Source organism: Vanrija albida (genome assembly GCF_041260175.1).
Source record: "Vanrija albida strain AlHP1 chromosome Unknown contig_3, whole genome shotgun sequence".
NCBI classification, from domain to species: domain Eukaryota; kingdom Fungi; phylum Basidiomycota; class Tremellomycetes; order Trichosporonales; family Trichosporonaceae; genus Vanrija; species Vanrija albida.
In genome coordinates this window covers 1,169,601-1,197,543 of record NW_027191422.1, presented here as the reverse complement: position 1 = coordinate 1,197,543, position 27,943 = coordinate 1,169,601, and the positions used below count along the sequence as shown (strand labels likewise).

General features: G+C 64.5%; 12 protein-coding genes across 12 annotated transcripts; 7 read left to right on the top strand and 5 right to left on the bottom strand.

Moving 5' to 3' along the window:
- Window positions 1-585: 585 nt before the first annotated feature.
- Window positions 586-1,125, bottom strand: Q8F55_003769 (uncharacterized protein; the record flags this gene model as incomplete). The annotated part of the gene is made up of 1 exon (XM_069352298.1): window positions 586-1,125. The coding sequence occupies one exon, from the start codon at window positions 1,123-1,125 to the stop codon at window positions 586-588; it is 540 nt and encodes a 179-aa protein (XP_069209716.1).
- A 628-nt stretch (window positions 1,126-1,753) lies between these two features.
- TAP42 (Type 2A phosphatase-associated protein 42) lies at window positions 1,754-3,434 on the top strand (the record flags this gene model as incomplete). The annotated part of the gene is made up of 3 exons (XM_069352297.1): window positions 1,754-2,242; window positions 2,310-2,824; window positions 3,260-3,434. 3 exons carry the CDS (start codon window positions 1,754-1,756, stop codon window positions 3,432-3,434), a joined length of 1,179 nt encoding a protein of 392 aa, XP_069209715.1.
- Window positions 3,435-7,243: 3,809 nt separating this feature from the next.
- Q8F55_003767 (uncharacterized protein) lies at window positions 7,244-10,562 on the top strand (the record flags this gene model as incomplete). The annotated part of the gene is made up of 4 exons (XM_069352296.1): window positions 7,244-7,489; window positions 7,552-7,621; window positions 7,779-7,923; window positions 8,003-10,562. The coding sequence occupies 4 exons, from the start codon at window positions 7,244-7,246 to the stop codon at window positions 10,560-10,562; spliced, it is 3,021 nt and encodes a 1,006-aa protein (XP_069209714.1).
- An 876-nt stretch (window positions 10,563-11,438) lies between these two features.
- Window positions 11,439-12,261, top strand: RPL39 (60S ribosomal protein eL39; the record flags this gene model as incomplete). The annotated part of the gene is made up of 3 exons (XM_069352295.1): window positions 11,439-11,441; window positions 11,933-12,026; window positions 12,203-12,261. 3 exons carry the CDS (start codon window positions 11,439-11,441, stop codon window positions 12,259-12,261), a joined length of 156 nt encoding a protein of 51 aa, XP_069209713.1.
- A 656-nt stretch (window positions 12,262-12,917) lies between these two features.
- On the bottom strand, window positions 12,918-14,179 carry Q8F55_003765 (uncharacterized protein; the record flags this gene model as incomplete). Its single annotated transcript, XM_069352294.1, has 3 exons — window positions 12,918-13,450; window positions 13,556-13,673; window positions 13,913-14,179. 3 exons carry the CDS (start codon window positions 14,177-14,179, stop codon window positions 12,918-12,920), a joined length of 918 nt encoding a protein of 305 aa, XP_069209712.1.
- A 699-nt stretch (window positions 14,180-14,878) lies between these two features.
- Window positions 14,879-15,794, bottom strand: VMA9 (H(+)-transporting V0 sector ATPase subunit e; the record flags this gene model as incomplete). Its single annotated transcript, XM_069352293.1, has 3 exons — window positions 14,879-14,919; window positions 15,172-15,260; window positions 15,703-15,794. The coding sequence occupies 3 exons, from the start codon at window positions 15,792-15,794 to the stop codon at window positions 14,879-14,881; spliced, it is 222 nt and encodes a 73-aa protein (XP_069209711.1).
- A 1,135-nt stretch (window positions 15,795-16,929) lies between these two features.
- On the top strand, window positions 16,930-17,921 carry ERG3 (c-5 sterol desaturase; the record flags this gene model as incomplete). The annotated part of the gene is made up of 2 exons (XM_069352292.1): window positions 16,930-17,537; window positions 17,588-17,921. The coding sequence occupies 2 exons, from the start codon at window positions 16,930-16,932 to the stop codon at window positions 17,919-17,921; spliced, it is 942 nt and encodes a 313-aa protein (XP_069209710.1).
- Window positions 17,922-18,202: 281 nt separating this feature from the next.
- Q8F55_003762 (uncharacterized protein) lies at window positions 18,203-18,810 on the top strand (the record flags this gene model as incomplete). The annotated part of the gene is made up of 2 exons (XM_069352291.1): window positions 18,203-18,260; window positions 18,434-18,810. The coding sequence occupies 2 exons, from the start codon at window positions 18,203-18,205 to the stop codon at window positions 18,808-18,810; spliced, it is 435 nt and encodes a 144-aa protein (XP_069209709.1).
- Window positions 18,811-18,907: 97 nt separating this feature from the next.
- On the bottom strand, window positions 18,908-19,744 carry Q8F55_003761 (uncharacterized protein; the record flags this gene model as incomplete). Its single annotated transcript, XM_069352290.1, has 3 exons — window positions 18,908-19,312; window positions 19,347-19,474; window positions 19,537-19,744. The coding sequence occupies 3 exons, from the start codon at window positions 19,742-19,744 to the stop codon at window positions 18,908-18,910; spliced, it is 741 nt and encodes a 246-aa protein (XP_069209708.1).
- A 219-nt stretch (window positions 19,745-19,963) lies between these two features.
- Window positions 19,964-24,687, top strand: Q8F55_003760 (uncharacterized protein; the record flags this gene model as incomplete). Its single annotated transcript, XM_069352289.1, has 7 exons — window positions 19,964-20,376; window positions 20,428-21,988; window positions 22,025-22,893; window positions 22,932-23,777; window positions 23,813-24,000; window positions 24,037-24,159; window positions 24,194-24,687. The coding sequence occupies 7 exons, from the start codon at window positions 19,964-19,966 to the stop codon at window positions 24,685-24,687; spliced, it is 4,494 nt and encodes a 1,497-aa protein (XP_069209707.1).
- A 266-nt stretch (window positions 24,688-24,953) lies between these two features.
- On the bottom strand, window positions 24,954-25,309 carry Q8F55_003759 (uncharacterized protein; the record flags this gene model as incomplete). Its single annotated transcript, XM_069352288.1, has 3 exons — window positions 24,954-25,082; window positions 25,148-25,238; window positions 25,297-25,309. The coding sequence occupies 3 exons, from the start codon at window positions 25,307-25,309 to the stop codon at window positions 24,998-25,000; spliced, it is 189 nt and encodes a 62-aa protein (XP_069209706.1). The 3' UTR covers window positions 24,954-24,997.
- Window positions 25,310-25,767: 458 nt separating this feature from the next.
- Window positions 25,768-27,610, top strand: GCD11 (eukaryotic translation initiation factor 2 subunit gamma; the record flags this gene model as incomplete). Its single annotated transcript, XM_069352287.1, has 4 exons — window positions 25,768-25,899; window positions 26,142-26,279; window positions 26,408-26,550; window positions 26,599-27,610. The coding sequence occupies 4 exons, from the start codon at window positions 25,768-25,770 to the stop codon at window positions 27,608-27,610; spliced, it is 1,425 nt and encodes a 474-aa protein (XP_069209705.1).
- Between the last annotated feature and the right edge of the window lie 333 nt (window positions 27,611-27,943).

Below are 27,943 nucleotides of genomic sequence, written 5' to 3'. Positions count from 1 at the left end.
CCGACTTGTCCACTCTACACTTGCACTCCGCACTTCCACTTCACACTACCTACACACCACCGCTCCGCACACTGCCACTCTTTCCCCTCCTCCCCCCTCGCAATCACCTATCACGCCTGGTCGACTTCGAACCCCGACAACAAGGATCGCGGAACGCGAACCAGCAACGACACAAACACATCCTAATAACCTCGCCCCCGTCAACACCATGCCGGCTACCGCCCCCCCCCTCCCCTCCTCACTCCCGGGGAGAAGAATCACGCGCATACTTGCCCCACAGCCACAGATCCCCCTCCAGCCTCAGCTACGTCCCATCGGCGGCAGCGCGCACCACGGCCTCGATCTCGCCGTAGTCACCAATGCCCTCAGTGAGTTGAGCTCCTCGCGCACCTTGTGTTCGCGAGCTTCTGACAGCTTATTGCTCAAGGTCAGTGCTGATCTCCCTTGTTCATCGCAATGGCAGTGATCATACCTCGGCTCCGTCGCGGGGCTCGCTCGTCAGGTGTCACGCCCACCGGCAGTTAGATCAACGAACGACTACCTCTCAACGCCCCGACGATGTCGCATCCATCCCGCGTCTACACCCTACCGATCCCCGCCGCCGTATCGCCCGCGGATGTAGTACCACATATCCCTCGCACACCAGCAGTCCTTGACCTGCTTCCAGATCGCGAGGTCGACAGTGAGCAGGATAACCGCACGCGCCTTGCTCTCGCGCTCCGCCCACGCCTCCCACTCGGCCTGCATCCCCGCAGTCCACACCAGCGCCGCCTGGGTCCTCGCTTCCGGTCGTGGCGCTGCGTCCCCCGCCGCCTCGTCGGGCGGGTACACCGTGTCGTGGTCGGCCGTGCGCGTCGCGCCGCGGCGGTACGGCTCGCGCAGCCGCCCGCTCAGGATCCCCCGCGCGCCAATGAACAACAGGTACCCGGTGACCCCCTGCTCCCATGCGTCGTACTCCCTCCGAGTGGAGGTGTAGGCCAGGCGTGGGAGCGGGGGCAGGGGGCAGGTGCAGGAGGCTGGGTGGGCTGCGGCAGGCGCTGCGGCGGGTTTGGTGGGTGTTGTGGGCAGCTCGGCCTTTGTAATGATCACCGTCGCAGGGATTCCGGATAACGTTCTGGGTGGCATGTTGAGGTGACCTGGAGCGCGTCGGGGCAGTGGTGCTTCCTGGGGGGGGGAGCGTGGAGGGTGAGGAGGGTGTTGAGGGAACGGGTGGACAGGGAGGCCGGTACCCAAGCCGAGGGCGAGGGGGGTCTATCCGGCGGAGTTCAGTGGCTCCTGGTATGGTATGCTGATATTCTATACTCGTTGTAGGTTAGCAAGCTCGATGGCAGCGAAACCCAGACAACGATGGAGCCGTAGTTGCCCATGAACGCTGCTTCCCCGCCGGGCCAGTGCGTCGCGGCCCGAGCACCATGGCGTGGGTGGGGGACTTTTGGTTCGTGGGTCCTCTCTAATGCCCCCTCAACTACACACAATGGACACGCGCAGCCACTGCTGCTGCCATTGTCGCCGCTGTCACTGTCCTCTGTCCTTCGTGGCATTGAGGCCATTGTACCGCTGCCACAAGCTCGCCCAACGACGATCAACCACGTGACTTGACCACGCGACCAACCCTTACGTAAACCACCGCCGCATTGATGTCATTGCTGCCAGAACCTACCACCTCGAGCGACAACAAGCAGCAACATTTCTTGTGCATCTGCCGCTGCTGCTTACTTCACAACCACACACTCCACACTCCATCACCACCACAATGTCGCACGAAGCAGAGACAAACCTACCACTACCGCAGTACTACGCGCGCACGCTGCGCGCCCTGGTGCCGATCTTCAACGACAGCATCAGCCTGTCGGACGCCGGCGCGCAGGACACGCTCAGCCGCGCCATCGACGACCTGTACCTCGTGAGCCGGATGCTCACCTCGCTCGGCGTGTTCAGCGACAACGAGAGCGTCGACGAGATCGGCGACAAGGAGCTCGCGTTCATGACGGTCCCCTGGGTGCTGGGGCAGGCCGAGGCGAAAGGAGGGCTTGGCGGCTACGACCAGCGCAAGGACGCGCTCCGCCGCTCCGACACTGCGCTCAACGCGTTCCAGCAGCTCCTCCAGAGCTACAAGGTGCTCGGGTCGGACGAGGAGGCCGAGAGCAGCGGCGGCGGCGCGGCGCCCGCCGACCCCGCCAAGCGCCGCGAGGCCAAGATCCGCGCGTACAGGCGCGAGAAGGAGCTCAAGGAGAATATCTCGGTGAGTGTGGGGCAGGAGGAGGGGCACTGCGGGGTGTGTATGAAAGGAAGGCTTGCTGACACGCCAGAACGCGCTCCCCGGCCACCCCGACCCCTCGTCCACGCCGCTCGAGTTCATCCTCGCCCTGCTGCCGGGCGCGCCGGGAGAGCGCGACTCGTCGACGGCCGTCAACGACGAGGAGCCCGAGCTGCGCGACGCGAGCCTGCTCATCCTCCGCCTGCTCCGCGAACAGGCCGTTGCAACGCTCGCGAACAACGCCATGGAGCTCGAGATCCTCGCGCAGGCGCCGCCCGAGCCGGTGCAGGGCCCAATCGACGACCCGCGCGCCCGGCGGACCGAGGACGACGCGGCCGAGTGGCGCCTGGACCGCAAGCCGGCCGGCGCTGTCAAGCCGCGCGAGCTCATCTCGGGCGGCGGTCGCGTCCTCCGCCCGTTCACGATCCTGCCGTCGACCACGGCGCTGAGCGACCGTCAGCGTCTCCACTCCGAGGTGTTCCGCTCGAGCCACCGCCTGCCGACCATGACGATTGACGAGTACCTCGCTGAAGAGCAACGACGAGGCAATATCATTACTGGTGGAGGGTGAGTTGAGTTTGGGCGGGAGAGATCCGAGGAATGCTGGCGTTGGGGGCTTGCGAGGATCGGATGGCGGCCGCAGCTGGTGGCTTGACAGCTGCTGCTGTCGCATACATCCGATCGGCTTCCGGCTGCGGCGGGTAGCCTGCTGGCGGCGGCCGCTGGCGGCGGCCTGCTGGCGGCGGCCTGCTGGTGCCGCTCATTACCGGCTGCGCCGCGCTTGCGGTCGCGTCGTGCACTGGTACGCTGGCGCCACCGTCCACTCGCATTGCATCGCCGCCAAAACCTGCGCCTCTGGCGGCGCCTGGCGTGATCGCCAGAGTCCCGAAGATTTCCCCACTCGGGACGTCTGCGTCTTGCGCCTTGGCTCGGCTTGGCTCGCCTTGGCCCGCGGTGGCTCACCGTGCCACTCCTGGGACGCATTGCTAATCAAACCCTTAGGCAAGCCTCTTACGATGCCCCCACCGAATCCGAGCTTTTGGAGCTCGAAGCCGAGAACGACGGAAGCGCTGCAGCCGAGGAGGCGGCTGAAAGGAAGAGGCAAAAGGACGAGAATTGGGCAAACTTTACGGATGACAACAGGAAGGGTGCTGGCAACACGATGAACCGGGGCTGAGTGGGGGAGGGGGCGGCTGGGGATCTGGGCCTAGTCTGTAGATAGGTAGATGGCTGCTGCGAGATGTGAGCCGCGGCTGGCAGGATCCGCAATGCGGGATTGCGGTATTTTAAGCGCGTTATTTGTGGAGCGGTGTGGGTGGGTGGGGGGGGATGAAAGGGGTCGTTCGTCATGGACCCGTTTGTTCGTTGTGGCGGAGTGCATTCTGTCGATTCGCTGCCCTCGAGGCACGGCAGGGTGTTTGCAAGTTGGAATGCTGGCATGGTGGCACTGGCTTGTGCTGCTGGGCCGCGCTCGACGTGGACGGACGTGGACGGACTGTGGCCGAGGGCAGGCGCGCAGGCAGGCCGTGGGCCCACGCCCGCGCTCGCGCACCCACGCCGCGTGATCGCGAGTGCGCGACTTTGGCCGAGACAGAATGCAAATCACCAATCGAGAGGTTACAACCCCGTGGCGGTGGCGGGGGCTGCAGGGCGTGGTGCGTGGCGCTGCAGGGGGGGAGGACCTCGCGGGCGCGCGATAACACCGCGCCGGTCGTCCTTCGTCGTCGCCGTGCGCTGCGCGATTTGTGCCGCTCTGCGCTCTGCCCTCGGGCACCTCGGACGCAGATGCCATAACCAACACACGGGGTTATTTTTGTCCAGGGGCGGGGCAAGGGGGAAAGCCAGGGAGAAAGAGTTCCGGCGCCACTCCGGCGCCACAGGGCCGCAGGTGGGGGGCTGGGCGGGCGCCGAAGGGGGCGGTGCAGCGGGCTCGGCGGGCGGCGGGCGCGGGCGGGCGCTTCGGGGCACACCTTCGGATTCGGACTTGTCTGCCCCGTGCGCACCTCACGCAGCCAGGCAGCCCCTGCAGCCGCTCGCCCCCCGCCTGGACACATGTCGGAGCGAGCTCGGTCGGGGGCATCGCGCCCCGCGGCGTGCTCGCTCGCGTCAACCGCCAGCGGGGCGCAGCCAGCTGATCGCTGCGCGCACGGTCAGACGAGGTAGAGATTGACCGAGAGTCGTGTGTCGGTCACACGCTCCACGCTCGGTGGATCTGTGGCAGTGACTAACAACGCAAGCAATTCTCAATTGACCCACCCGGACGGACTCCCGGCCCGCGCTCCGCGCCAGCTGGCGCGACGTCGTCAGCCTCGCTGACGTGCACTCCCGCCCAGCCCGCCGCCCAGCGCCTCCGCCCGCGCGCAGCTGCGAGATTCGAGGCTGACCGACCCGTGTCGACTCCCAGCGGCAAGACGGCGCGCTACCGGCGGCTCCGGGGGCTGTTATCCCCGCTCTATCCCCCTTGGTGCCATTGCCGCAAACTTACCCTGTCGCCCACGCAGTCTCGCAGCCCTCCTCCTCCCTCTGCTCGGTCAAGCTGTCGGGCGACGGGCTGCCAAACCCCCGCGCGCCGCCGCCGTGCACCTGCCCAGCGCCGCGAGCAGCGGACGAGGCGCCCCCCCGGTCCCCCTTCTCCCCGCCATTGGCTGCAGTTATCAGATGGCCAGTTGCAAACGCGTGCTTCGGTTACCGTCGCTTGGGTGCATGTGCAAAAAAAATTCAAAAGTCTATCGCTCGCGCGGTGCGGTGCGGGGCAGGCGTCCGCAGACTGCAGGCTGAGCGCACGCCGGAGCGCCCTCCGAGTGCGCCGGGTGCTGCGAGTTTCGTCGCGCGCTAGCACTGGGCGGGCACACGGGCGGAGGGGGAGGGGGAGGGGGAGGGGGAGGGGGAGGGGGAGGGGGAGGGGGAGGGGGAGGGGAAGGCGAGGCCAGCAACCAGCCGCAGCCATGTCCGATCGGGCCTGTCGTCGGCGCGGCGATGCGGCCTCGGTCCGCGACACACATGGATACCTGCTGCAACCGCTCGCTCTCGCTCGGCTCCATGCTGCAGCACATGTGCATGTGTGCTATATGCACGCCGTTGCTGCTGTCCGCATCATCGGACACGCCCCCGGCAAACGTTTGTGCTGTAGCAACTCTCAGTCTCGCCCGCAGCCCTCGTCCTCTCCAGGAACGAGGCGACCGCCTCGCGAGTGCGTCGACCCTGCACCCCCCTTCGCTGCGAGACGCACCCTATGAATGCCGTACTAGCTGAGGCTGTGGTGGCTCGCGGCCCTGTGGCCTCTGCAACCCCACGATGCACCCCGCGTGATAGAACAGTGGGACAGGGACTCGGCTCCCCCGCCCTGTGACGTTGGACCCTTGCAGTGGCGCACAGAGGCCTATCCTTGATAGCTGATGCAAGCAGCTCATGAGTTATGCCCGAAGGCAAGGCGGGCGCGCGGGCGGGCGCGCGGGTGACAGCTGATTTCTCGAGCTCGTCCTCCTCGTGCACCTCCTCGTGCTCCTCCTCCTGCACTGCACCCGCACCTCCACCTCCGTCCTGCAAGCGCCAGCGCCTGCTCCGCTCCGCTCAGCTCCTGCTCCTGCATGCAATCAAACTCACCCCAGAGGCACTGATCTAGCGCTTGTCGTTAGAGGTCTGTTTTGGGACATGCCCAGCGGCCCGCCGCCCGGCCGATGGGCCATACCTCCCTCGGACATAATATTATCAGCAGCAACAACCCGCAGTCGAATGCGGCCCCCACCCTTCTTGTTCATTCCATTCTCGTCTCTCGAGCGGTCTACATAGCCCGAGCTTCCAGCTCCCCCAGCACAGCTCTAAAACTCGTCGTTTGTCACGACGACACGACGGCGGCGCCCACTGTACAAGCCGTCTCGCCACTACTGCCATCTCGCCCACCCCACGCGCTTCCCAGCCCGCCCCCACCACAAACCTCGGACTCACACCTACGCACGCCCTCCTACGCGCCCCCGTCGGATCCTCTGTGTATAGTCCGGTCTCCCTCTACACACACCTCGAGTTTCATTTCAGAATCGTACATATCGTCAGCCAACAACAGCCCCTGCCAGGCCCGCTCGTTTACGGCATATAGCGTTTGCTGGGATTTCAACAATCTTTCCAGAGATTTGACCGATTGGCCCTCGTCCTGAATACCCACAGCCCCACTCTGGCCCTGTCCTGGGTTGTCGCCTCGCTGGGCCGTCACCAACACGCCCGCCTTCCGCCTCTGCCTTCGACTTCGGCTCGTCTAGTCGTTGTCGACGCCGCCGCCGCCGCCAACTTCGTCCGGCTCGACGACGCCCCCTCGTCGTCCCCGGCTGTACGCCAGCCGCAGCCACTTTGAGCCACTGCTCGCCGCCTCGTCGACTCCTGCCGCCACCACCTGCGGCCACTTTACGCCACTGTAAGCGGCCGTCCTGCCTGGTACACGCGTGTTGCATTAAGCTCTGTTCCGTTGGAACTTGTCGACCTTACCCCACCCAGCCAGCCCACCTCGTCCTTCCGGCCAGAATCCGCAGCCAGTCGCCTACGCGCTCGCTCGACTAGCCCTCGCCTCGTCGGACCCACCCCGTCGCAAACGCTTGCAAGGTTGCGTACGCAGAGCAAGACAGGTCCGGAGAAATGAACGCCGTCAGCCAATCTGGAGTGGGAGGTGGCAGTGGGCCGTGGGGGAGCGGCGGCCCAGAGAGCGGCAACCACCAAAGTCACGGCGGCCAAACCATGACGACAACGAGCCACCACTATCACCAATTCCACCACAACCTCGACTTGCACCACCACCACTTGCACCACCAACCGGCCCCACTCAACCCCGCAGCCGCCGCCATCGCCGCCGGAGCAGCCCCACCACTCAACTCTCTACTCCTGCAACAACAACACCCACAAGCATCTTCTCTCCACCCACAGTCTCACTCGGCTCAACGCAGGAGAGCGGCGCGCGTGGGCCGAACTCCTCGCAACGCCTCCGCCGCCCCACCACCCAAAATGAGCAACCACCACCAAAACCGTGCATCCCACATCAAGTCCGAGTTGGACGACGGCTCCACTGATCACTCTGCAAAGTGGAACAACGACCCCGGGCACGCTCATCACGACCAGTACCAAGTCGCATTCAAAGACAATGCCCTGGTCGCCGACAAGGACGGCGTGGCCGGTCCAGTCAAGGCAGCATGCTTGAGCTGCAGGCAGAAGAAGGCAAAGTGCGATGGAACCAAGCCCATCTGCGGCCAAGTGAGTAAAGCCGGAAGCCCGCCGGCGTGACGTGGCCAGGGCTGCCGTACTGACCAAATCAGTGTGGTCGCAAGAACCTTGAATGCATCTACATCAAGTCGAAACGAGGTGGGGCACGCAAGAAACGTACAGGTGAGTGCGACACGGCGTCATTGGGTAGTGCGACAGCTGTTTCGGATCTATTCCTACTCGTGTGCTACATTCCTCACCCGCTCCAATCTTTCAAGGATGGCGCCGTGACACGGGTCGTCATCGGTACTTGGCGCGCAGGCTGACATCACTGCTCCAGGCGCAGCACCCTCCGCACTGCAAGAGTTTCTCAAGAAGCTCGATGGCTTGCTCGCAGTCCCTCAATTTGACTTGCACCATGCGGAACCTCAGGATGGTGACGACCCGACAAACATTGTCCGGTCATTTGCATCCCGCGAAGAAGTGTAAGCATCATGACGACACTGCGGCCAATTCGGTGGCGGCAGTGACTTCAGCACCCGTACTCCACTGACGCACACACAGCATGAAATGCTATTACAATGAGGTCCACCCGTACCTCTCCGTCATGCCGCCACGCCACTATCTCGTCGACGTGCTGCCCGAGCTGCTGCATGAATCGCCGTTCCTGCTGGCGACGCAGACCGTGCTTACCCTCATTCCCCATCAGCTGGACCCGAACCCCAGATCTGCCCGCTCAAAACGCCTCCGTTCGGCTGCATCGGCCCAGCTCGGCAAGCAGGCCGCAGAGGCTGTGGAGCGCACCCTTGCCCGCGGGCAGTCGCTCGAGGTCGTTCAGGCCCTCTGCATTCTCGCAGTATGGGAATGGGGAAGCACAAACGACGCCACAATGGCCATGACGCGCGCCTCTCAGGCAGTCCAGGTCGCCATGGACATGGGCATCCACGACATGGACCGGGACGGCACGGGCTACTCGCTCGAAGGCATCGACTGGCGCAAGGACTCTATGCGTCGCACCTGGTGGATCCTCTATGTCTACCAGTTGACGATTGCGCTCGTGTCGGGTCTTCCGCCGCCCGTTGGCCCCGATGACGAACGCGTGCATGTCGACTTTCCCATCTGCTCGGATAAGGACCGGACATGGTCGACCTGGGTCAACTGCATTCGCCAATGCTCGCGGGTGTGTGCAATTGTCAACGAGCTCATCTACGCGCCAAGCCAGGCCGAGCCCGCCACTCACACTTGGGGCACCCTGCCGGCGGACGCCATTTCGGCTCAGCAGGCCGCAGACAAGCGCCGCCAGATGATCCAGTTTGACAAGGAGATCATGGAGCTCATGAAGGAGACGGAAAGGATGAGCATTGTCGAGCAAGTTCCTGGTGGCGAGGAAGAGGTCGTCAAGAATCAGCAAATTGGCACACGTCTCGGCCTTGCCGTCACCCACATCCACATCCATCGCCACCAGGCCTTCCCCGAGGTCTCGCTCTACTCGAAGCGCATTTGTGGCTTCCCGGCTTCCGGAGGCACCGACAACGACGACACGTCCGAAGCGGGCTCGTCCATTCACCGCAAGGGTAGTGGTGACAGTGCGGTGTCTTTCGGTGACTACGGCGTCCCGCAAGCTGGGAGCCAGTACCCACAGTTCCAGCAGCCACAGGCGCAGGGGTACGAATATGGCAGTGGCTACCAGGCCCAGCAAAACGCGCCGCAGCAGACGGCCGGGCCGTCTTCGCAATCGCCGATGATGGCGTTTGGGTCGGCCTACTACCAAGAAGCCGTGCTCCGTGTTGACCAGATGATGGCCAATTTCAACAACCCGGCGCGTGTGCACCAGCAGCAGCAGCAGCAGCAGCAACAGCAACTGCAACAGCAGCAGCAGCAGCAGCAGCAGCAGCAGCAGCAGCAGCAGCAGATTGCGGCCCAGCAGTCCCACCAATCCCAGCCACCCCATCACCAGTACAACCACGCCTCCAACACCTTCCAAAGCTACCACGTCGAGCCTCCCCAGCAGCATCTGCCGCCAGCGCAGCTCCAGTACACTGGACCATCACAACCACTGTACCCAACTCAGCAGCCCCAGTTTACCTCCCCGCCGCAGCACCAGTACAGCAGCTCGGCACCTGCGGCGTCGCTGTCCCCGGAGGTGTATATCACCCAGCCCTTTAGTGGCCAATCTACCTATGAGCCCCAACCGTACACCTCGGAGCCTCAGTACCAGCAGAACACCAATTTTACGTCGCCCCCGCAGCAGGGCCTGCCGCCGGCAATCCACCCGGAATACGCGCAATGGCAGCAGCAACAGCAACAGCAACACCTGCAGAATGGCATCACCGACGACATGTGGCACCCGGAGACGTACCCCGAGTACCTACCTCCTCCTTGGTTTGCGAAGCCCAACGGCGCCGCCGAGCTATTCATCCCGCCGCTTGACGAGCCTCGCCACGTCCCTGCCATCCAGATCCCGCCAGTGATCGAGGCGTACCAGGTGCCACCGCCGTCGGTGGTGCCACAAACGACAATGTCGTCGTCGTTCGACAGCGCCAGTTACAGCAGCGGCACGATCAGCCGTGGCACCACAGTTCCGGCCCCCTCTGCCCCAGTCAAGCACCGCACGTGGGGAATCGACGAAAACGACGAGCTCGTGCCCACCGCCGATGTCAAGGCCGCCGAGCTCGTCGAGACCTTCCCTCCTGGCATCAGTCTTGCTCGCTGTGCCACTGCCGCCAACGCGATTGTGCGCCTGGAAATTGTCCACCGCAGCGCCGCCCTCGCACTCGACGGAACACCAAAGTGGATCCCCTTCTGCGCGTGTGGGCTCGTCTCCGGCGCCTACTCGTTCCTCCTCCTTGTGCTGGCCGTGCAAGCCGAAAATACATTTGGCGAGTACTCTGAGGCACGCAACGAGGAAGTGGAAGCGCTCCTCACCAACGTAAAAATTATTCTGGCTGGCCTCGAGGCCTACGGCATCATGTGGGAGGGCATCGACATGATGGCTCGCGAGGTGCGCGCTGCGGTCGATGCCGCGACCCGCCTGCCTCTCGAGGTCCAGAGCGCGCGGTCTTCGAACAGCGCTCCGGCCTCTGCTGGCGCGATAACCAACGTGCCACACGGATACGACCAATGACTCGCGGTACACAGGCGAGTTAGCAGACTGGCCAGGCTGGTCACTGCTGCTTAGGGGCACTCGTCTGTGGGGAACACTGGTATATCGCCCCGCCAACCGGCCTTTGGTCTGGGCGGCGTTTGATTTCGGACACTATCGTGCCCGATCATACCTCGGTGGGGGTGCGGGTGCAGCACCGAGTCTGTCGCGGGCGAATTGACGCAACTCGAGTCGTCATCGCCCTGCGTCAGTTTATCAACGAATGGAGGAGTATCCGAGATGCGCAGTAGCGTGCCTCGTTAGATTGAATACGATTGGGATTTTGGGTTTTTCTTGTTTTGTCTCGGCGGCGTCGGAAAATAGGAGTAGGGAAGTGGAGCGTTAGCTGTTGTATGCTGAATGTCACGATCTGTGGAGCGAGTTGCGCAGTCGCCGTCTGGTAAGAGGGTGGGTGTTGGGGTGTTCGGATCTCTTCGGCGTGGATCTCTTCGGCGTGGATCTCTTGGGTGTCGGAACCCCTATCGCCACCCAAATTCTAGCATCAAATCGGCCAGTGCGGCATCACTAGACCGCGGGCGGGGTGGGACCACCGCACATAGATATCAAATGGCCGGCTCAAGGATACACGCCAGCATTCAAATCCCCACACGAGCTCCGCCACGAACTCTCCGTGCCTGAAACCCGCGCCACGCCACAATACGCCGCTAACCCCGGCAGCGGGATCAAACCACCGCGAAATTGCAACCCAGGCGGCGGGAGCAAATTTCCCAGTGCTCGCACAGCGCCCAGTCCACCCTCCTGCCCAGGCGCACCAGCACCTCCCACTGCGCGGCAGCGACCATCACAGACGACTTGGTGCTCACGGCTTCTTCATACATCAACAAAAACATCGACAAAATGGTCAGTTTGGCGTGAACAGCGTGCGCGGAACGGGATCGGCAGCGACGCGGCAAGGCAGGACGACGTTCGACGGGCTCGATCGGACGAGGAAGGACGAAATCGACGAGGGAGGGACGAAGTTCGACGAGGTGGAAGTTTTCGACGAGATGGGAAGGACGAGGACCTTCGACTCAACGGTGGCGAGCGCGGCAGCGACGGCTAGGGCGTCGGCGTTGGCGTTGGCTGCTCTGCGTTACGGCGAGCGCTGCGCTGCATGCGTCGTGGCTCATCTGCCGCGTTTGATCTGCACGAAACTCGAAGTCTAAGTCCAAGCAGTGGTCGAGCGACCAGGACATCGACCGCCGTCTCCTCTCGTCTGCTCTCGCCCGCCTCTCCTCCTCGCCTCGGCCGTCCTCGCCGCCCTCGCCCGTCGTCCCCGTCGCCGTCGCCTGTCGCTGCCGACCGCTGCCCGCGCACACCCACCCACACTTGCACCACTAACCACCCCGCAGCCTTCGCAGAAGACTTTCATCATCAAGCAGAAGCTTGCCAAGAAGGCCCGCCAGAACCGCCCCATCCCCCAGTGGTTCCGCCTTAAGACGGACAGTGAGTAGCGAGCACGCGCAGCGTGCGGGGGTACGGGCTGGCTGGCAGGCTGGGTCGAGTCGGTGCAGTTGGGTTTGCAACCCGCTGCCTCGCCTTGCCACCTTACCTTGCCTTGCCTCTGCCTGCCGGCTAGAACCTTCCACACCCTCCCCCCTACCCCCGCTCACACCCCCCAGCCAAGATCCAGTACAACGCCAAGCGCCGCCACTGGCGCCGCACCAAGCTCAACCTCTAAGCGGTTCGACACGTCGACCTGGTCCACCTCCCTCACGCCGGAGTGGCGCCCGCCGACTGGCGTTCGCGAGTCGCCATGGACCTGTAGATGAGCATATGGCAGAGCGTGTATACTAGCGGCTGGGCCCGGGCGGCGAGGGGCGAGGAGCGAGGAGCGAGGGTGTGTCGAGGGGGGCAAGAGCATGGGCCACAAGGACCCAAGGGGGTCTGACTGACTGAGCAGGGTGTGAGGAGACTCAGTCCAGACGTGAGAAGAGCAGAGGAGGGCGGAGAGGCAGAGGTCGCGGAGACATCGAGATCTGTCGAGATGGTACGGGTCTGATCTTAGTACCGCCCTGCGGCGGTGGCAGTCAACGCCGACTCCCAGCCAGCCCCACGCCACCTCATCACACGGTCATTCATTCAAACATTGTCTGCTACGTGGCTATGAGTTGCGGCTTGTGGCTATGGGTTGTTGGCTAGTTGGCTGTACGTTGCGTGCGATGTGGCGGCGGGGGGCGTGGGGGCATGGGCAGGCGGAATACAACTGACACGGAGGAATACACGGGCATGCGTTTCGGTTCTTGATGTTGCGAGATGGGCGGGCAGATGTGCAGGATGAGGCAGCAGCACCGAGCTACGACCCCACCGCTGCACGGCGGGGCCGCTGCCGCGGCGCTACCACGGCGCGTCAAACCTTCCGTCATCCACAACCCCCGTCTTATCCCGCATGCCCATCTCGCCGCCCATCTTGCGCTTGTTCCGCGCTTTGCGGCCTCCGAGCGCCTTGTACCCCTCACGCGCGGCCAGCTTGCGCTCGGTCGGCGTCAGGGTGCCCTGGTTGACGGCCTCGGCCCAGCGGCTGGCGTTGCCCGAGCCCATGCCCGCGTGCGAGTGGCGGTTGGACGGCGTAGAGTAGCCGCTCGAGTGGAGCGAGTATATATCTACGCGGAGCGGGTCCGTGTCGTCCTTGTTCGGGTCGGACCGCGCGAGCGTGCTGTGGAACACCGACTTCCACGCGCGCTTACTCTCCGCCTTGGACCACTGTGGCTGCGTCGAGCTCGGCACGGGGACGGCCGGGAGGGCCGACAGGCGCGGCGTCTTGTCGTAGGGGTCGAAGAACTCGGACCCGTCGTCGAGCTTGCGCGTCTTGCCCGTCGCGATGCCGCTCAGCGAGGGGAGGACGAGCGCGCGGTTCTGCAGGAACCAGACTGAAGGGTTAGCGCATCCGGCGTGTGAAGAGGCCGCGGAACGAGGCCGGAAGCGGTTCCGCGGCCTCCGCCACAGTCATATCTCGCGCCCGCGCCACCACTCACCATAGTTGAGCGTGCTCGACTTGTGCCAGCGCTTGCATACCCGGTCGCAGCGGGCGAGGCTGCGGATATCGAGCTGGAGGAAGATGCGCACGGCGATGTGCGTGGGGAGGAGGCGGAGCTGGGGGATTAGTAAGGTGGGGGGGGGGGGGGTGGATGTAGCAAGGGCGAAGGACAATAGGGTGGTGGCAAGCCCGGTGGGTGGTGGCAAGCCCGGTGGGTGGTGCATGGTGTACCTCCCACCGCCATCACCGTCACCGCCACCACTGTCCCCGTCACCATCGGCATCACCAGCACGAGCACAGCCATCACCGTCGCCGCACACTGCGCCCTGCCCGTCCCGAAGCCGAGCCTACTCACCGGGTCCCGTCCGCCGACCTTCTTGATCCGCTGGCCGAGGACCATGCCCTTGCCCGGGATGGGCGTGCCAGGCGCGGTGCCCCTTCCGACGGCGACATACTCGTTGTCGTCGTCCTCGTCGTCTGACGCCGACCTGCCGCCGCGGCCATTGTCGCGCGAGCTCCCGACGCTGCTGGGCGGGCGGGGCGTGTGGCTCGGGTGCGCGACCTGCTGCGCGACGTGCAGGTTCTGCAGCGCTGTATGGAGGAGCGAGGTTGTGGTGGACATGTTGTTAGGTGGAGTAGTCACAGGTGGTGGTGGGGACGAAGAGGGATGGGGTTGTGATGGGGGGGATGGGATGTGAATGCGGTCACTGGAGGAGTGCGCCAGTCGCGGCGAGGAGTGAGCGAGCGACATTACTGACGTAGGGGGCGAGTCGGGCGGGTCGAGGTCTGCCAGCCAGCCAGTCGGGTGGGCCGCATAGCCGGCCAAAGGGGAGGGGGATGGCTTGACTCGGCACGTGACGATGATCCAAGCCAGGTGGCACTATTGTAGGGCCCATTGCGGTCACTGTGGCGGGCGGGGGGGGCGGCCTTGTCGGACTGCACTGGGCAGGTAGATGTGGGGGGTGACGCCTGGAGCAGACGCTGCATGCACACGCGGCGCACGGAACGCGCGAGGACATGTACGCGTCGGTGGACACAGGCGCCGACGCGTCAGACTTGCTCACATGTGACGCGGTGACCTCACGTTCTGGCCTCAACGCCCTCGCACTTCCAACGTTCGCTCCCCTCACTGCTGGTACAGCTGCGCCCACTGCCTGCTGCTCTGCTCACCACTCACGCCCGTTGTGCCAGCACAAACACACGCACATGACCAGCCCGTGCGCGCCGGGCGGCGGCCCACTTCAGCCACTGACGCAGCGGGGTACGCGCTTCGATGCAATCCGGCCCTCCTGCGAGCCGTTCATATCATACATAGTGTCTATTATTCCCCAACATTGGGACGCAGGTCTGCGCGCTTTGGTGCTGGGCGTGTCAGTGTGGGCGCAAGGAGGGGTGTCGGGGGCGGTGGGTGAGGAAGGCGACGTCCGGTTGGTAGTCGACACCGCCGGCCACGGACGCAGGCTCATAGCTTGTGCACCAGCAACCGTGGTCGAACAGTTGGTAGCCTGGAGATCTTGCGAGCCATTCGGCACAGATCAAGCACCCAGACACCGACGTCAAGCACGATCGTTCTTGCACAACCTCCACGCCGTCTCACTCCCACGACACACTCACCGATCAGAGGGTTGAGCTGCGCCGTGTACGTGATGCCCCACATGAGCCAGAGGCAGGCGAGCGTGAGGGACACGCTGGAGCGGATGAGGCTGGGGGTGTTAGTGGGGTTGCACTGGCTGAGGGAAGGTGAGGTGGTGTGATGAACGTGTTCATGGAGGCGATCACTTGCCGCCGGACAAGGCAGAGGGCGCAGGCAATGCACGCCGTTGCCACTTCGCAACACGCCACTGCGCATCCAACAGCGCTAGTCGACGACCACGGCAGCGCGCTCGCCGCCCACCACTCGGTTGATCGCAAGGCATCTCGTTTGGTCGCCCACCCACCCCCCCGGCCACAGCTCTCTCCGCCCGCAGGTGAGTCTGCCTACCCACCGGCCCTGCTGCGCAAGCAAGCCTTCGCCCGACAACCCAACTCATTCTCGTTGTGCGAGCAAGAGACATTGTCACCACACACCCCTCCACCGCTCCTCCGCCCCCAGCCTCAGACATCCCTCCACCACTCCGCCTTCCCCCCCACGTGCACGCCACTCACGTCTGGTTCTTGCCGCGCGGGGTGGTGAACCACACCGCGACGCCAATCGCGCCCATGATGAAGCCGATGAGGACGACGTGGCCGAATCCCATCGTGAGGGTGGGGTGGGGGAAGGAAGGCGAGGTGAGGACGAGATGAGACGAGCTGCGCGAGCTCTCTAAGCGCACGGGCGCGGTCTTGTTGCTTTCGAAGAGGTGAAGGAGCGATGGCTGCGCGACGGCGAGTAGGCGCGGTGACTGTCGCTGCTTTGTGCGGTCGATGCCTCGGGCTAGTTGCGTGTCGATGTTGAATCTCGTCGTCGATAGCAGCGGCAGCGGCAGGCAGTCATTGGCGTCACTCGGTGAGTGACGGCGGTGACAGGGCGGGAGTATTCTCGCGTGGCTTACGACACGTGGTAACTTGATTCCGCTTCTGGCCTGACGATATTTGCTCCCGCGAGGCACGCACATGAAGCGGCGCCAACGCGCCAACATGCCGCACATCCCGCTGTTGGTCGCGCTCGTTGCCCGCGCCTGGGTGCGCTCCCGTGCGCTCCGCGCCGCGGCGACCGGCCGAACTGAGTGATGATCGTCCCACTTTTTTCAAGGCTCCCCTGATGTTTTGTTGGCTCGACCATTGTCTGTTTTCTAATCCGCTCACCCCGATTTTCTAATGGACCAGGTTTGCCGAGCTAGTCGTGCAAGCGTTTTGGAAATTTGGTGCGGCGGCGGCCGCCCCACGCGCCGGCCGGCGAGGTGCAGCAACAGAGAGAGCAACAGACAGCTCGGTCACCTGCCGCGCGCGCTTGACGACGTCAATGTGGTCCATGAGGTGCTCGCTCTTGTTTGCTTGACGACAAACCTCTGCTTTGCTCTTCTCACAACTAGTACTTCTGCTACAGAGTGCACGGCCAGCTAGCCAGCAAGCCAGCGCCACCGCAGCCCATCAAACCCACCCACGCACTCATCGTCCCACTGCCGAGGACGAGCACCACCTCGCTCCCCCTCTGCGCCATCGTCCCACCGCGCGCACCTTGAGCGCAATCGCCCGAGCGCGCCGTGCCCCGCCGAGCACTGCCAGACTTTATCAGCTGATCAGAGCGCACTAGCGCTTCTCATCTCTGCCTCCGACTGCGACTGCGACTGCTCCGTCGCGTCCGCCTCGCTCCCGACGTACACCGGTCCGCCTCCCCTCCCCTCCCCGCGCATTCCTCCCCGTCCACGCCCCCGGCCACCCCGCCAGCCCACCATGGACCTCGTCCTCCAGTACAGCGACGAGTACGTCTTCGACGCGGCGTACGCGTACCTCCTGCCCAAGCCGGGCCAGCTCAGCTCGGCCGCCAACGCGACGGTCGCGGGCGAGACGCTCGCGACTGCCTCGCTCCTCGCGCGCGACAACATCTACCGCCAGTGCCTTTCGCTCTGGGCGATTGCCGTCGCCGGTGGACTCATCGTCTACTTCATCTTCTGCTCGCTGTCCTACTTTTTCCTGTACGACCGGCGGCTTGAGCACCACCCGCGCTTCCTCAAGAACCAGGTCCGGCAGGAGATTATGAGCTCGCTGCTCGCCGGGCCGACGATTGGCGTGCTCACCGTCCCCTGGTTCCTCGGCGAGGTGCGCGGCAAGTCGGTGCTGTACGAGAATATCGACGACTATGGCTGGGGCTACTTTGTCTTTTCGGCTGTGTGGTTCCTCGTGTGCACCGACTTTTTGATCTACTGGATCCACCGTCTCGAGCACCACCCGTCAATCTACAAGTACATCCACAAGCCGCACCACAAGTGGATTGTGCCTACGCCGTATGCCGCGCTCGCCTTCCACCCGCTCGACGGCTACGCCCAGTCGCTCCCCTACCAGTGAGTTGGCGCGGGCGGCCTTGACGACAACGTGCCACTAACACACCCAGCGTCTTCGTCTTTGTCTTCCCGATGCACCGGCTCCTCTACCTCGGCATGTTCGCCTTTGTCCAGTTCTGGACCATCTTCATCCACGACGGCGACATGATCAGCGGCGGCTGGGCCGAGAAGTTTATCAACTCGCCCGCGCACCACACGCTGCACCACATCTACTTTACGTGCAACTACGGCCAGTACTTTACGTGGGCCGACAAGACGTTTGACTCGCACCGCGAGCCTGTGCCCGAGCTCGACCCGTTGATCGCGTCGTTGAAGAACATGCAGGCCAAGGGGCTGATCGACGAGGCCGGCAACCCTATCCCGCAGAAGAAGAAGACGCAGTGAGCGCGCGCGCACGAGTGCAGCGAGCACAGCGAGCGAGAGGCGAGGGCGCGGTGGACACTGTCGCACGTACCGCTGCCCCGCCATACTGTACTTCTAGGATGGATCTGAAGTGCCACGACGAGAGGCGACTAGATGTTTAGAGCACGATGCTATGCAAACGTGGACACGGCGGGTGCGGTGGGGGTGTGTTGTTGCAGGCGGCGGCGCCACTGTAGTGAAACGCCAACAACCAGAAACCGACGTCATGCAATTTTGTGTTTGTCCCATAAACACCAACCACAATGGCACCAAGAGAAAAGCTCGACGTCGAGAGCGCCGAGTCGCGCGAGGCGCGGTTGGGTGGGTGTGCGCCGCGTTCAAGCTGACAGCAGGCTCGCTCTTCTCGTCCTTGGCCCAGCCCGCCGCCGCGGCCGACGACGTGCCCTTCCCCCTCCCCCCGAGCAGGCCGCACGCGATGCCCGAGTCCGACGGTGCGTCTCTCCCCACGAGCCGACGCGAGCTAACGCCCGCAGTGCTCGCCCGCGCGCGCGCCTTCCTCCCCCTCCTGGCGAGCTCGAACGCCGACCTGCTCGCGCGCGCGGCCGCCGACCCCGCGAGCGTGGATATCGAGCAGGGCGAGGGGCCCGCCGTCGCCATGGACGTCGGACTGGGCGTGTTTGACGTGCGGGGCGAGGTTGGGGACGGGTTGGGGCCGCTCGTGGAGCGCGATGCGGGGGTGTGGGAGGCGGCCGAGGCTGCTGCTGATGAGGGGGAGGAGGGGGAGGAAGACGACGAGGGGGAAGATGGGGACGAGGGGGATGAGGACGAGGACGAGAGCAGTGACAGCAGCGACGATAGCGACGACGACGAGGAGGCCGACGCCCCCGACGCCATGGACACCGACAAGTAGACCACCCCACACATAGACACTGTGCATGACTGCATGACTTGCACGCCCACACACTCTACTGACTCTATACGCCGCGCCGCGCCGCGCCGCGCCACCCCTACAGCCCAATGCTCCGGCCCTTGCCGCGCACCCCCTTCCACACGTTGTCGACCCACTCCTTCTCGTCGCGCTCGACGACGACAAAGTCGCTGCGGCGGGTCGTGGTGGTTGCCGCGGCGGGCGCAGCGACCGACGACGTGCTGGCGCCGAGACCGCCCCGGGCCACCTTTGACGGGCTCGCGCTCCCGCTGTCGTCGTAGAACAGGCCCGTCGACGACGGCGCCGGCTGCGCGAGGTTGAGGATCCGCGCCGTCGACGACGACAGCGGCGACTGGCGCTCGGGCGTCGTCGTCGCGCCCGGGCGGTTCGGCGACGCGCGGTAGATGGACTGGGCGAGCTGGCTCTGCGCCGCACTCGAGCGCACCGGCGTCGACGCGGCCGGCTCGGGGGGATAGCTTCGGGTCTGTGCGTCAGCCGCGGCGGGGGGCTGGACTCACCAGAGGCGACGACTTGGAGATGGGCACAAACGCCATGCCCTTGGGTGCGGGGGGCGGGACGGGCGGCTGCTGCACCCAGTAGGCGGCCTCGGCGATGTTGTAGAGCAGGGAGAGGGTGACGAGGGTTTCTGCAGTGTTAGCGCCGGGCGAGAAGCGAGCGGCGAGGTAGTGCACCGCCTGCAGCACTCACCGATCCACCACACCAGGCCGCTGCCGCGGCGCTGGAACGACCCAAGTGCCAGCAGTCGGTCGGCGAGGGCGACAACGACCGCCCGCAGCGAAATGTACGGCGTGAAGACTGCACGCAGGAAGGCGAAGAGGGCGAGCGCGCCGAGGTTGGACTTGAGACGCGAGCGCGCGAGCGGCGCCGGGAGGGGTGCCGGGAGGGAGAGGGCCATGGGGGGTGGGTGTTGTGATGAGGACAGTGTTGTTTGTTGATCGAGCGTGAAAATGGCCAGGAGTAGGTGCGACGGACAATGGGTGCAGCCAGGCCAAATGATGCCGACTGGAATCGACGTCACTGAAATGGAATGGCAAACGGCGACTCACTCGCAACCACCATCACACCCATCACACCTGCATACGCCGCCGACAGAGCCCGCCCCGCCCCACCCCCCATGCACTCGCCCTCGCCGTCGCGCGTGCCGCTCCCGCCGTCGGGGCCGGCGTCGCGCCGCTCGAGCGTCACGTCGCCGCGGGGGCTGTCGCCGCTCGTCTCCTCGACAAAGCTGGTGCGCGCGCGCGGCCCGTCGACGACGTTCTCGGCTGCTGGCGGCTCGATCCTCGGGCTTGGGATGAGCGTCGCCTCGCTCGCCCCGCCAGAGGTCGAGCGCCGCAGCTCGACACCGATGGACCCGTTCCAGGAGGGCGCGACCATCACGGTCAACCAGCCGGTCGGGAGCCTGTCCATCAGCCCGTCGAGCCGCGACGTGTGTCTCGCCAGCAGGAAGGGCCTGTACATCCTCGATCTTGCAAACGTCGACTCGGCGCCGAGATTCGTGCCCCAGGGCGGGACGTGGCAGATCGCAGAGTGAGTGGGGAGGCGGGGGGAGGTCGAGTGAGGTCGCTGACGCTCCCGCAGCTGCCAGTGGTCTCCCCACGCCGTGACCGACAATCTCATTCTGTCTACTTCGTCCCAGAAACTGCTGATATGGGACCTCGCGGCGCAGACCGCGCTCATGCGGTCTATCGACGCGCACTCGCGCGCAATCACTGATATCAACTGGCACGCGCTCAACCCCAATCTCATGGCGACCGTGGCCATGGACGCTGGCATTCGCGGCTGGGACCTGCGCATGGACGGCAACACGCCGTTCATGCGCCTCTCGGCGTGGGGCGCGGCCGGGACGCAGGTCAAGTGGAACCGCCAGCACGAGCACATCCTCGCCACCGCCCACGGCAAGGACGTGATCGTGTGGGACGACCGCAAGGGATCGGTCCCCGTCGTGGTGATTAAAGCGCACGACGCAAAGATCTACGGAATCGACTGGGACAGACGAGAGCGCCACAAGATTGTGACATGCTCGCTCGATCGCACAATCAAGTACTGGACCGTGCCGGAGCTCTCGCCCGGAAACGAGCAGCTCAGCGACAACGACTTTGTGCCCCTCCCGTCGCCGATCGGGTCGATGTACGAGCCACGGCAGACGATCCAGACAAACTATCCCGTCTGGCGAGCGCGCCACTTGCCGTTCGGGTACGGCGTGCTCGCGCTGCCTCAGCGCGGGGAGACGGCGCTCGAGATGTTCGGGTACGACTGCCCAGAAACCCCGGGCATGTCCAACACACCAGTGGAAAGGTTTGAAGGCCACGCCGACGTGGTCAAGGAGTTTGTCTGGCGCAAGCGCGGGGGTGATGACCTCGAGCACGAGGACCGCGAGTTCCAGCTCGTCACCTGGTCAAAGGACCGAACCCTCCGCATCTGGCCCGTCCCCCGCGACGTCTCGGCCAAGGTCGGGTACAAGGCCGGCGCCCCGATCACGGTGCTCAGTACGCGCCGCGGTGCAAGGGATGTGACCTACACTCACATTCCAGGCCGCGAGGGAGCCACTGCTGGGCAGTATCAGCCTGCGGGGTCGTACTTACCGGCACCAAAGGTGATCGACCCCCACAACCCGCACCTCTGCCTCCCAACCATGTTCCCGGCCCCAGCACCGCCGAGCGGTATTGCGCGCCAGCGCATGCTTGCTGCGCCAAAGGAGACGGGAATGACCCGCGGTGGTGGCACGCAGAAGGCCGTGGACCAGATCGAGTGGCTCACAAAGGTCGTCAAGACGGGCAAGGGTGCCACGAGTGCGACGCCCGAGTCGAGTGTTGCCCCGAGCCGCGCAGCCAGCGTCCTGCCCGGAGACAATGGCAGCAGAAGAGGAGGATTAGCGCCAGCAGCATCCATCACCAGCAACTCGGCCAACACGTCACCGGAGATCGAGACCCGCAGCACTGATGGCGATAGATCCAACTCGCGCCCGCGGACCCCTGGGGAGAACTCATCGCTCCGTGGCCTCAGCCTGACACGTACCCCATCACACAGACGGAGGAGGAGTATGGACTTCTCTGCCACGGGGGTGGAGCTTATCCCGCTCAAGGACGAGCTCGTCCTCGTGCACAAGATGTTTCCAAAGTCCAAAGTCAACTTTGAGAAGGTGAGCGAGTTGTGCCCGCAGCATTGCTGATGCCAGATTGATATCGCGCACCGCAAGCTTACCATGTCGCTCAATGGCCCGTGGGCTAATGGCGATCGCTTTGCGTTCATCCGTATCCACTGGACCTTCCCGCCCAAGTATCCCCATGGCCCCGAGATCCCAACGTTTGAGCTCGAGCGCAACGCGACCGTGTCGCCCATCACGCGCCACCGCATCGTCTCGACTATCAAGGAGATCCGCGCGGCGAACAAGCAGTGTCTTGTGTCTGTCACCGAGTTCCTCCTCGGGTACCACGAGCGCATGGGCCGCCGTGTCGTCGACGAGGAGAGTGGCAGTGAGAGCGACCGTGTCATCCAGAACGTGCCGATGCTGGTCCGGTCGACTGGTGCGACGTTCGGGCACAACGGCCAGCTTGTGTGCTTCTTCCCGAAGCAGACTGTCCTGCCACGGGCGAGGACGTCGCTGTCTCGGTCGCCATCTGGCGGGCGGGACCCATTCAACTCGCCCCTCGCACGCGCTATCACAGCTCTGTCTCGACTCGAGAACCCGCACAAGCCTGCGATGATGCGGTACAAGAGACACATCCGCAGGCTCAAGTCTGGTCTCGCACCCGTGCAGGCACGGAGCACGCTTACAATCCACAATGTGTCGCATCTTACCGGCGCGACCGACATCAACCTCGCGGCGGTGTACACCACCACGTCAATCGACGCAAACTTGGTCCACGCGCTCGACCTGAAGCGGCTTGATCACGCCGAGGTGTGGGCGGCGGTGCGAAGTCTGTTGTCCGACCCACCTCCGCCGTACTCTCACCATGCGCCATTCCAACGCGAAAGCAGTGCGAAGAGGGAGCGGATAGACTGGGAGATCGGTATGGAGAGGAAACGGAGGGTTCTGGACAAGATGTGAGTGGGGACTTGTGCCACTAGCTAACCGCTGTCAGCTTTGACAGGCTCATGGATGCCCATGATGTCCAGCTCCTTGCGCTCATTGCCTGCATTCTGAAAGAGTACGAGCGCACGTCGAATCCTCCGCCTCCGGCCGAGACCATTGTCCACCACTCGCCCGAGGCCGACTACTTTGACCTCCCGATGACAACGACGACGATCGCGCCGACAACGCTGACGGTCGGGCGACGACACAGCTCTAATACGCCGACAACACCTCCCCATCCGCCATCTGCACCGAGTAGCTTCCGAACGTCGGGCTGGTCGCAGATCCTCATGAACCCGTCGTCCATCAGCCTGCGCGGCATGGCGTTGACGCCTCGTGACCGCACGTCGTTTGATGTGCCCCACCGCATCGGTACTCCCCGGACGCCCATCGCGGGGAGCTTTGAAGAGCCCTCGTCAATGGGCATGTCGATCCCTCCTCGAAGCGACACGATCGGCCCGTTGATGACAGGCACGTCTATGGTGGCTGCGTCCCCACGCAGACTGGACCGCCGCGAGTCGCGCGAGTCTCGCGACTTTGGAAGATCGGGCAGAGACCCGCGTCCGCGCCCGCTGTCAATGGCTACGTCGGGTACTAGCGCTCCGACGTGGTCACCACCAGGGTACAATGTGCCGCCGACGCCCCACCGCCCTCCGCCGTTCGAGCGCGAGGGCTCGGGAGCGAGCCTCGGGGACGCGCCGCCGCACACTGGCCGCTCACAGAAGGTGTCGTTTGGCTCGGCAAGCCCCTTGCGCAGAACCTTTTCACGCGCGGGCGGCGCGCTCGCGTCGACGCCGGAACGCAAGCGCCGGCACCGGACCGTCGGCGTGCGGATCGACCTCCTCATCGACGAGCAGTGAGTTGTAGAGCGCCAACTCAACTGACAAACAGCCCGCGCACGTCGCTCCTTCGCGATGAGATTCTCCCGCTCGCCGAGGTATGGAAGCTTGTCTACGCAGACCACCTCCTCCGTCTGGGTCATGTCGGGAAGCGCGCTGCGCTCCTGCAGTACGACTTTGCGCCTGTTGAGGGACCGGCACGCGATGCCGCGAGCGGCGAGCTTGGCACCAAGGATCTGAGTGAGTGTCACGTCCTGTTCAGCGCTCATGTTCCAGCCTTTGCAACCATGTGCCAGCACTGCAAACAGCGCGTTGTGACTCCCGGGCGCGCCTGGTGCCCACAGTGCAATCGTGCCCGCGAACCGCCTCAGTGCTCGGTCTGCCGCCTTCCAATCAAGGGTGAGTGAGCTCTCCATGCGTATCTGACAACCAGGCCTCGCAACGACCTGCACAGTGTGTTCGCACACGTCACACACGCGCTGCCTGCGCGCCGTGCTGCAGTCGAATCTGGACCACTGCCCCGCATGCCTGTGCCACTGTCTCGGCGAGCGCGGCCTCTCGGGCAGCTTCGTCACAGCGCGCCCGCCACCGCCGAGCGCGGTGACATACGGCTTCGACCCCAACGAGCTGGGCATGAGCGGACAGAACTCGCCCACGTCGCTGGTATTCGACGGCCCGCACGCCATACACGCCATGCTCGACACGCCGCCAAACGAGCTGGTCCACCCCGAGCCTATCCGCCGCAGCGGCCCCATCACCGCGCTCGAGCTGACCACGGGCCTGGGCGCGGATGCGGCCAGCGGGTTGTCGTCCGCGCCGCCCGCCGACGACAGGGACAAGCCGCTGCCGCCGCCTCCGCCGCGCGAGGGCCTGCTGGCGCGGTCCAGACTGCGCGCGCTGGGCGCTGAGGGGATTCTGGGGTGGTAGGGGATGTAGTCGAGATAGTGTCAAATGTATTAGTTGCGCATGGGCGTGGGTAGGAGTTGTGTCGGTCGTGCCAACTCGCCAGGCCAGCGGGGACAGGGCACTGCGCTGCACTGAACGCGCAGCCGTCCCGGTCGAAGCCAGGCGCGCGCGATCGTCGGGCCCAGTCGCCCCGCCTCCAACAACCCCTTCTCTCCGCCCCCCATTTCCCAGCCCCAACCTCTCGAATCCGGGTATGCTCATGCAATCTTTGCTGTACAAGTCGCTCTTGTCGCTCTTCTTCGCACGCGTGCCCTGCTCGAGCGCAGGCGCACTAGTGGTGCTCGTCGTCGTGTCCGTGGCCGTGTCCGTGTCCGTCCCAGGGGTGGCGGAGGCCGATGAGCGCCGGGCCGTCCTGGCTGCCGGGGGGGTCAGCGCGTCCCTCCCTCCGTGCACGGGTGCCCGTCTCGCGACCAACACTCACCGAGCGCGGTAGAAGACGAAGAACCACATGCCGGCGCCGAGCGCCTTGGCGAGGCCGCGGTGCAGGAATGATGGGGGGTGGGGGTGGAATCCTGCGCGCGTCAGCTTCCCTCGCGCAAAGTGCGGGCGGCGCCTAGCCGCTCGACTCACCAGGTCCGGCCATGTTGCTGTACTGCTGCTTGGTGGTCGTTGACAACGTCGTCGAATCGGACTTGGTCGAATGCCAACTGGTACGGAGGAGTAGGAGGTCTCGTCAGGGTTGTCACGTGATTGCCCCCAGCCCATGCTCAGCCCAGCCTGCAGAGCGGGTGACGGAGATAATTCCGGGCTGGTCCGGGCGTGGCAAATCGACCAGGCCATGCAGGCCATGGATCCTTTTTCGACTCGGCGGTCTGAGCCAGGTTGGGTGGTGCACTCTGCAAGCTCGCGGTGGTCATTGTTCGCGGCTCACCAACGCCTACACCCACCACACACAACCCATTTCCATCTCGACGCATCTCCCAAAAGGGCTCGAATCGACCTCGACCTCGACCCCCGGCACACCGCCAGCCCCACACATAAAAACGCGCGAAAAAAAGCACCAGCACACTCCCTCCCCCCACCCCGACAACCACACCCACAATGGCCGCCGTCAACGACCCCATGGCCGCGTTCCAGGGCGAGGGCTCGAGCTCCAACCCCGCCGCCGAGGTCCAGGTGGACCTGACCAAGCTCACCGCGCTGAGCCCCGAGGTCATCTCCAAGCAGGCGACGGTGAGTGCGCTAGGGCGGGCGGAGCTTGCCGCGCCGAGCCGTGGAAAGTCGTGGACGCTTGGTGGCGAGACGCAGCCAGGTCGGGGCTGCGCCCAGCGGCGACGGCGACGGCGACGGCGTCGCTGGTGACGACGTGCGGCCGCCGCGCGCCGCGCGCTGCGCTCAAACCCCGACCCGCTTGCCACCGGCCTTGACCCACGCCGGCTTCGTTTTTGCCGCCGACCACCAGCTAACCCCCCCAGATCAACATCGGCACCATCGGCCATGTCGCGCACGGAAAGTCGTCGACCGTCCGCGCCATCTCGGGCGTCCAGACCGTTCGTTTCAAGAACGAGCTCGAGCGTAACATTACCATCAAGCTGGGTTACGCCAACGCCAAGGTGCGTTGGGTTTGGCTTGGGGCGGGAGGCAACTGGACTGTGCGCGAGCTGCTCGTGTGCGCTGCTCGTGTGCAGGCCGTGCTGGCCCACCTCGCCGACACGGCTCGCAGCATGACTGACTCGCCCAGATCTACAAGTGCCAGAACCCCGCATGCCCTCCCCCCACTTGCTACCGCTCGTACCCCTCCTCAAAGGAGAACAACCCCAAGTGCGAGAGGCCAGGCTGTGACGGCCGCCTCGAGCTGATCCGCCACGTCTCATTCGTCGACTGGTGAGTAAGAGCCGCAGATGAGGCCTGTGAGCGAGTCTGACCCCGCAGCCCCGGCCACGACATTCTCATGGCTACCATGCTTACCGGTGCCGCCGTCATGGACGGCGCTCTCCTCCTCATCGCTGGTAACGAATCATGCCCCCAGCCCCAAACAGGAGAGCACTTGGCCGCGCTCGAGATCATCGGCATCGACCCCCACAACATTGTCATCCTCCAGAACAAGATGGACTTGGTGCGCGAGTCCGAGGCCGTCGAGCACTCGGAGCAGATCCGCAAGTTCGTCGAGGGCACCACTGCCCGCCTTGCCCCCATCATCCCCGTTTCCGCCCAGCTCAAGTTCAACATTGACGCCGTCGTCATGGCCCTCGCCAAGATTGAGCCCCCCAAACACGACTTTACTGCCGACCCTCGCATGGTTGTTATCCGTTCGTTCGACGTCAACAAGCCTGGTGCTACCGTCGACGAGCTCAAGGGTGGTGTCGCCGGTGGATCCATTATCCAGGGTGTGTTCAAGGTCGGCCAGGAGGTCGAGATCCGCCCAGGAATCATCACCCGTGACGCTACCGGCACCTGCACTTGCCGTCCCCTCATCTCCAAGATCCAGTCTCTCCACGCCGAGCAGAACCACCTCCAGTTCGCCGTTCCCGGTGGTCTTATTGGTGTCGGAACGCTCGTCGACCCCGCACTGTGCCGTGCCGACCGTCTCCTCGGCATGGTCATGTCGGCTGTCGGCAAGGGCCCCAGCATTTACATTGAGATCAAGGCCGAGGTCTTCCTTCTCCGTCGTTTGCTCGGTGTCAAGACGGACGACAGCAAGAAGGCCAAGGTGTCCAAGCTTACTGTTGGCGAGACGCTCTTTGTCAACATTGGTGCCTCGCAGACTGGTGGTCGCATCCTCGCCGTCAAGGGTGGTGATGTCACGATCGGCCTGACCACGCCTGCCTGTACCGAGAAGGGCGAGAAGATTGCCCTCTCGCGCCGTATCGACAAGCACTGGCGTCTTATCGGCTGGGGCAAGGTCAAGAGCGGTGGTGTTCTTGCCGAGGTTCGTGATGACTAGAGGAGCGAGTGTACGTAGAGTAGACGGCAGATTGGGACCGCGCACACTGGCACGCAGCCTGGGCTTGTAGCGACATGCACTGCATCATAACGCAAAGCGTGGGTGGGTGGGCGAGTCGTGCTGCGTGTGCAGTGCCATCGAGTCTGTATCAGATGATATGCAGTGTGTATGCTTTGAGGTTGAAGGTTGCGGGTCAAACATGTGCCACTTGGCTCATTCGCCACGTCGACGTATTGGGTCATGGCCGATCAGCTCGCCGCGCCGCGCGCCGACGCGACTCTCCCACCCCTGCGGTCACATCATCCGCGCACCGCATCAAACACATCTCTCCAT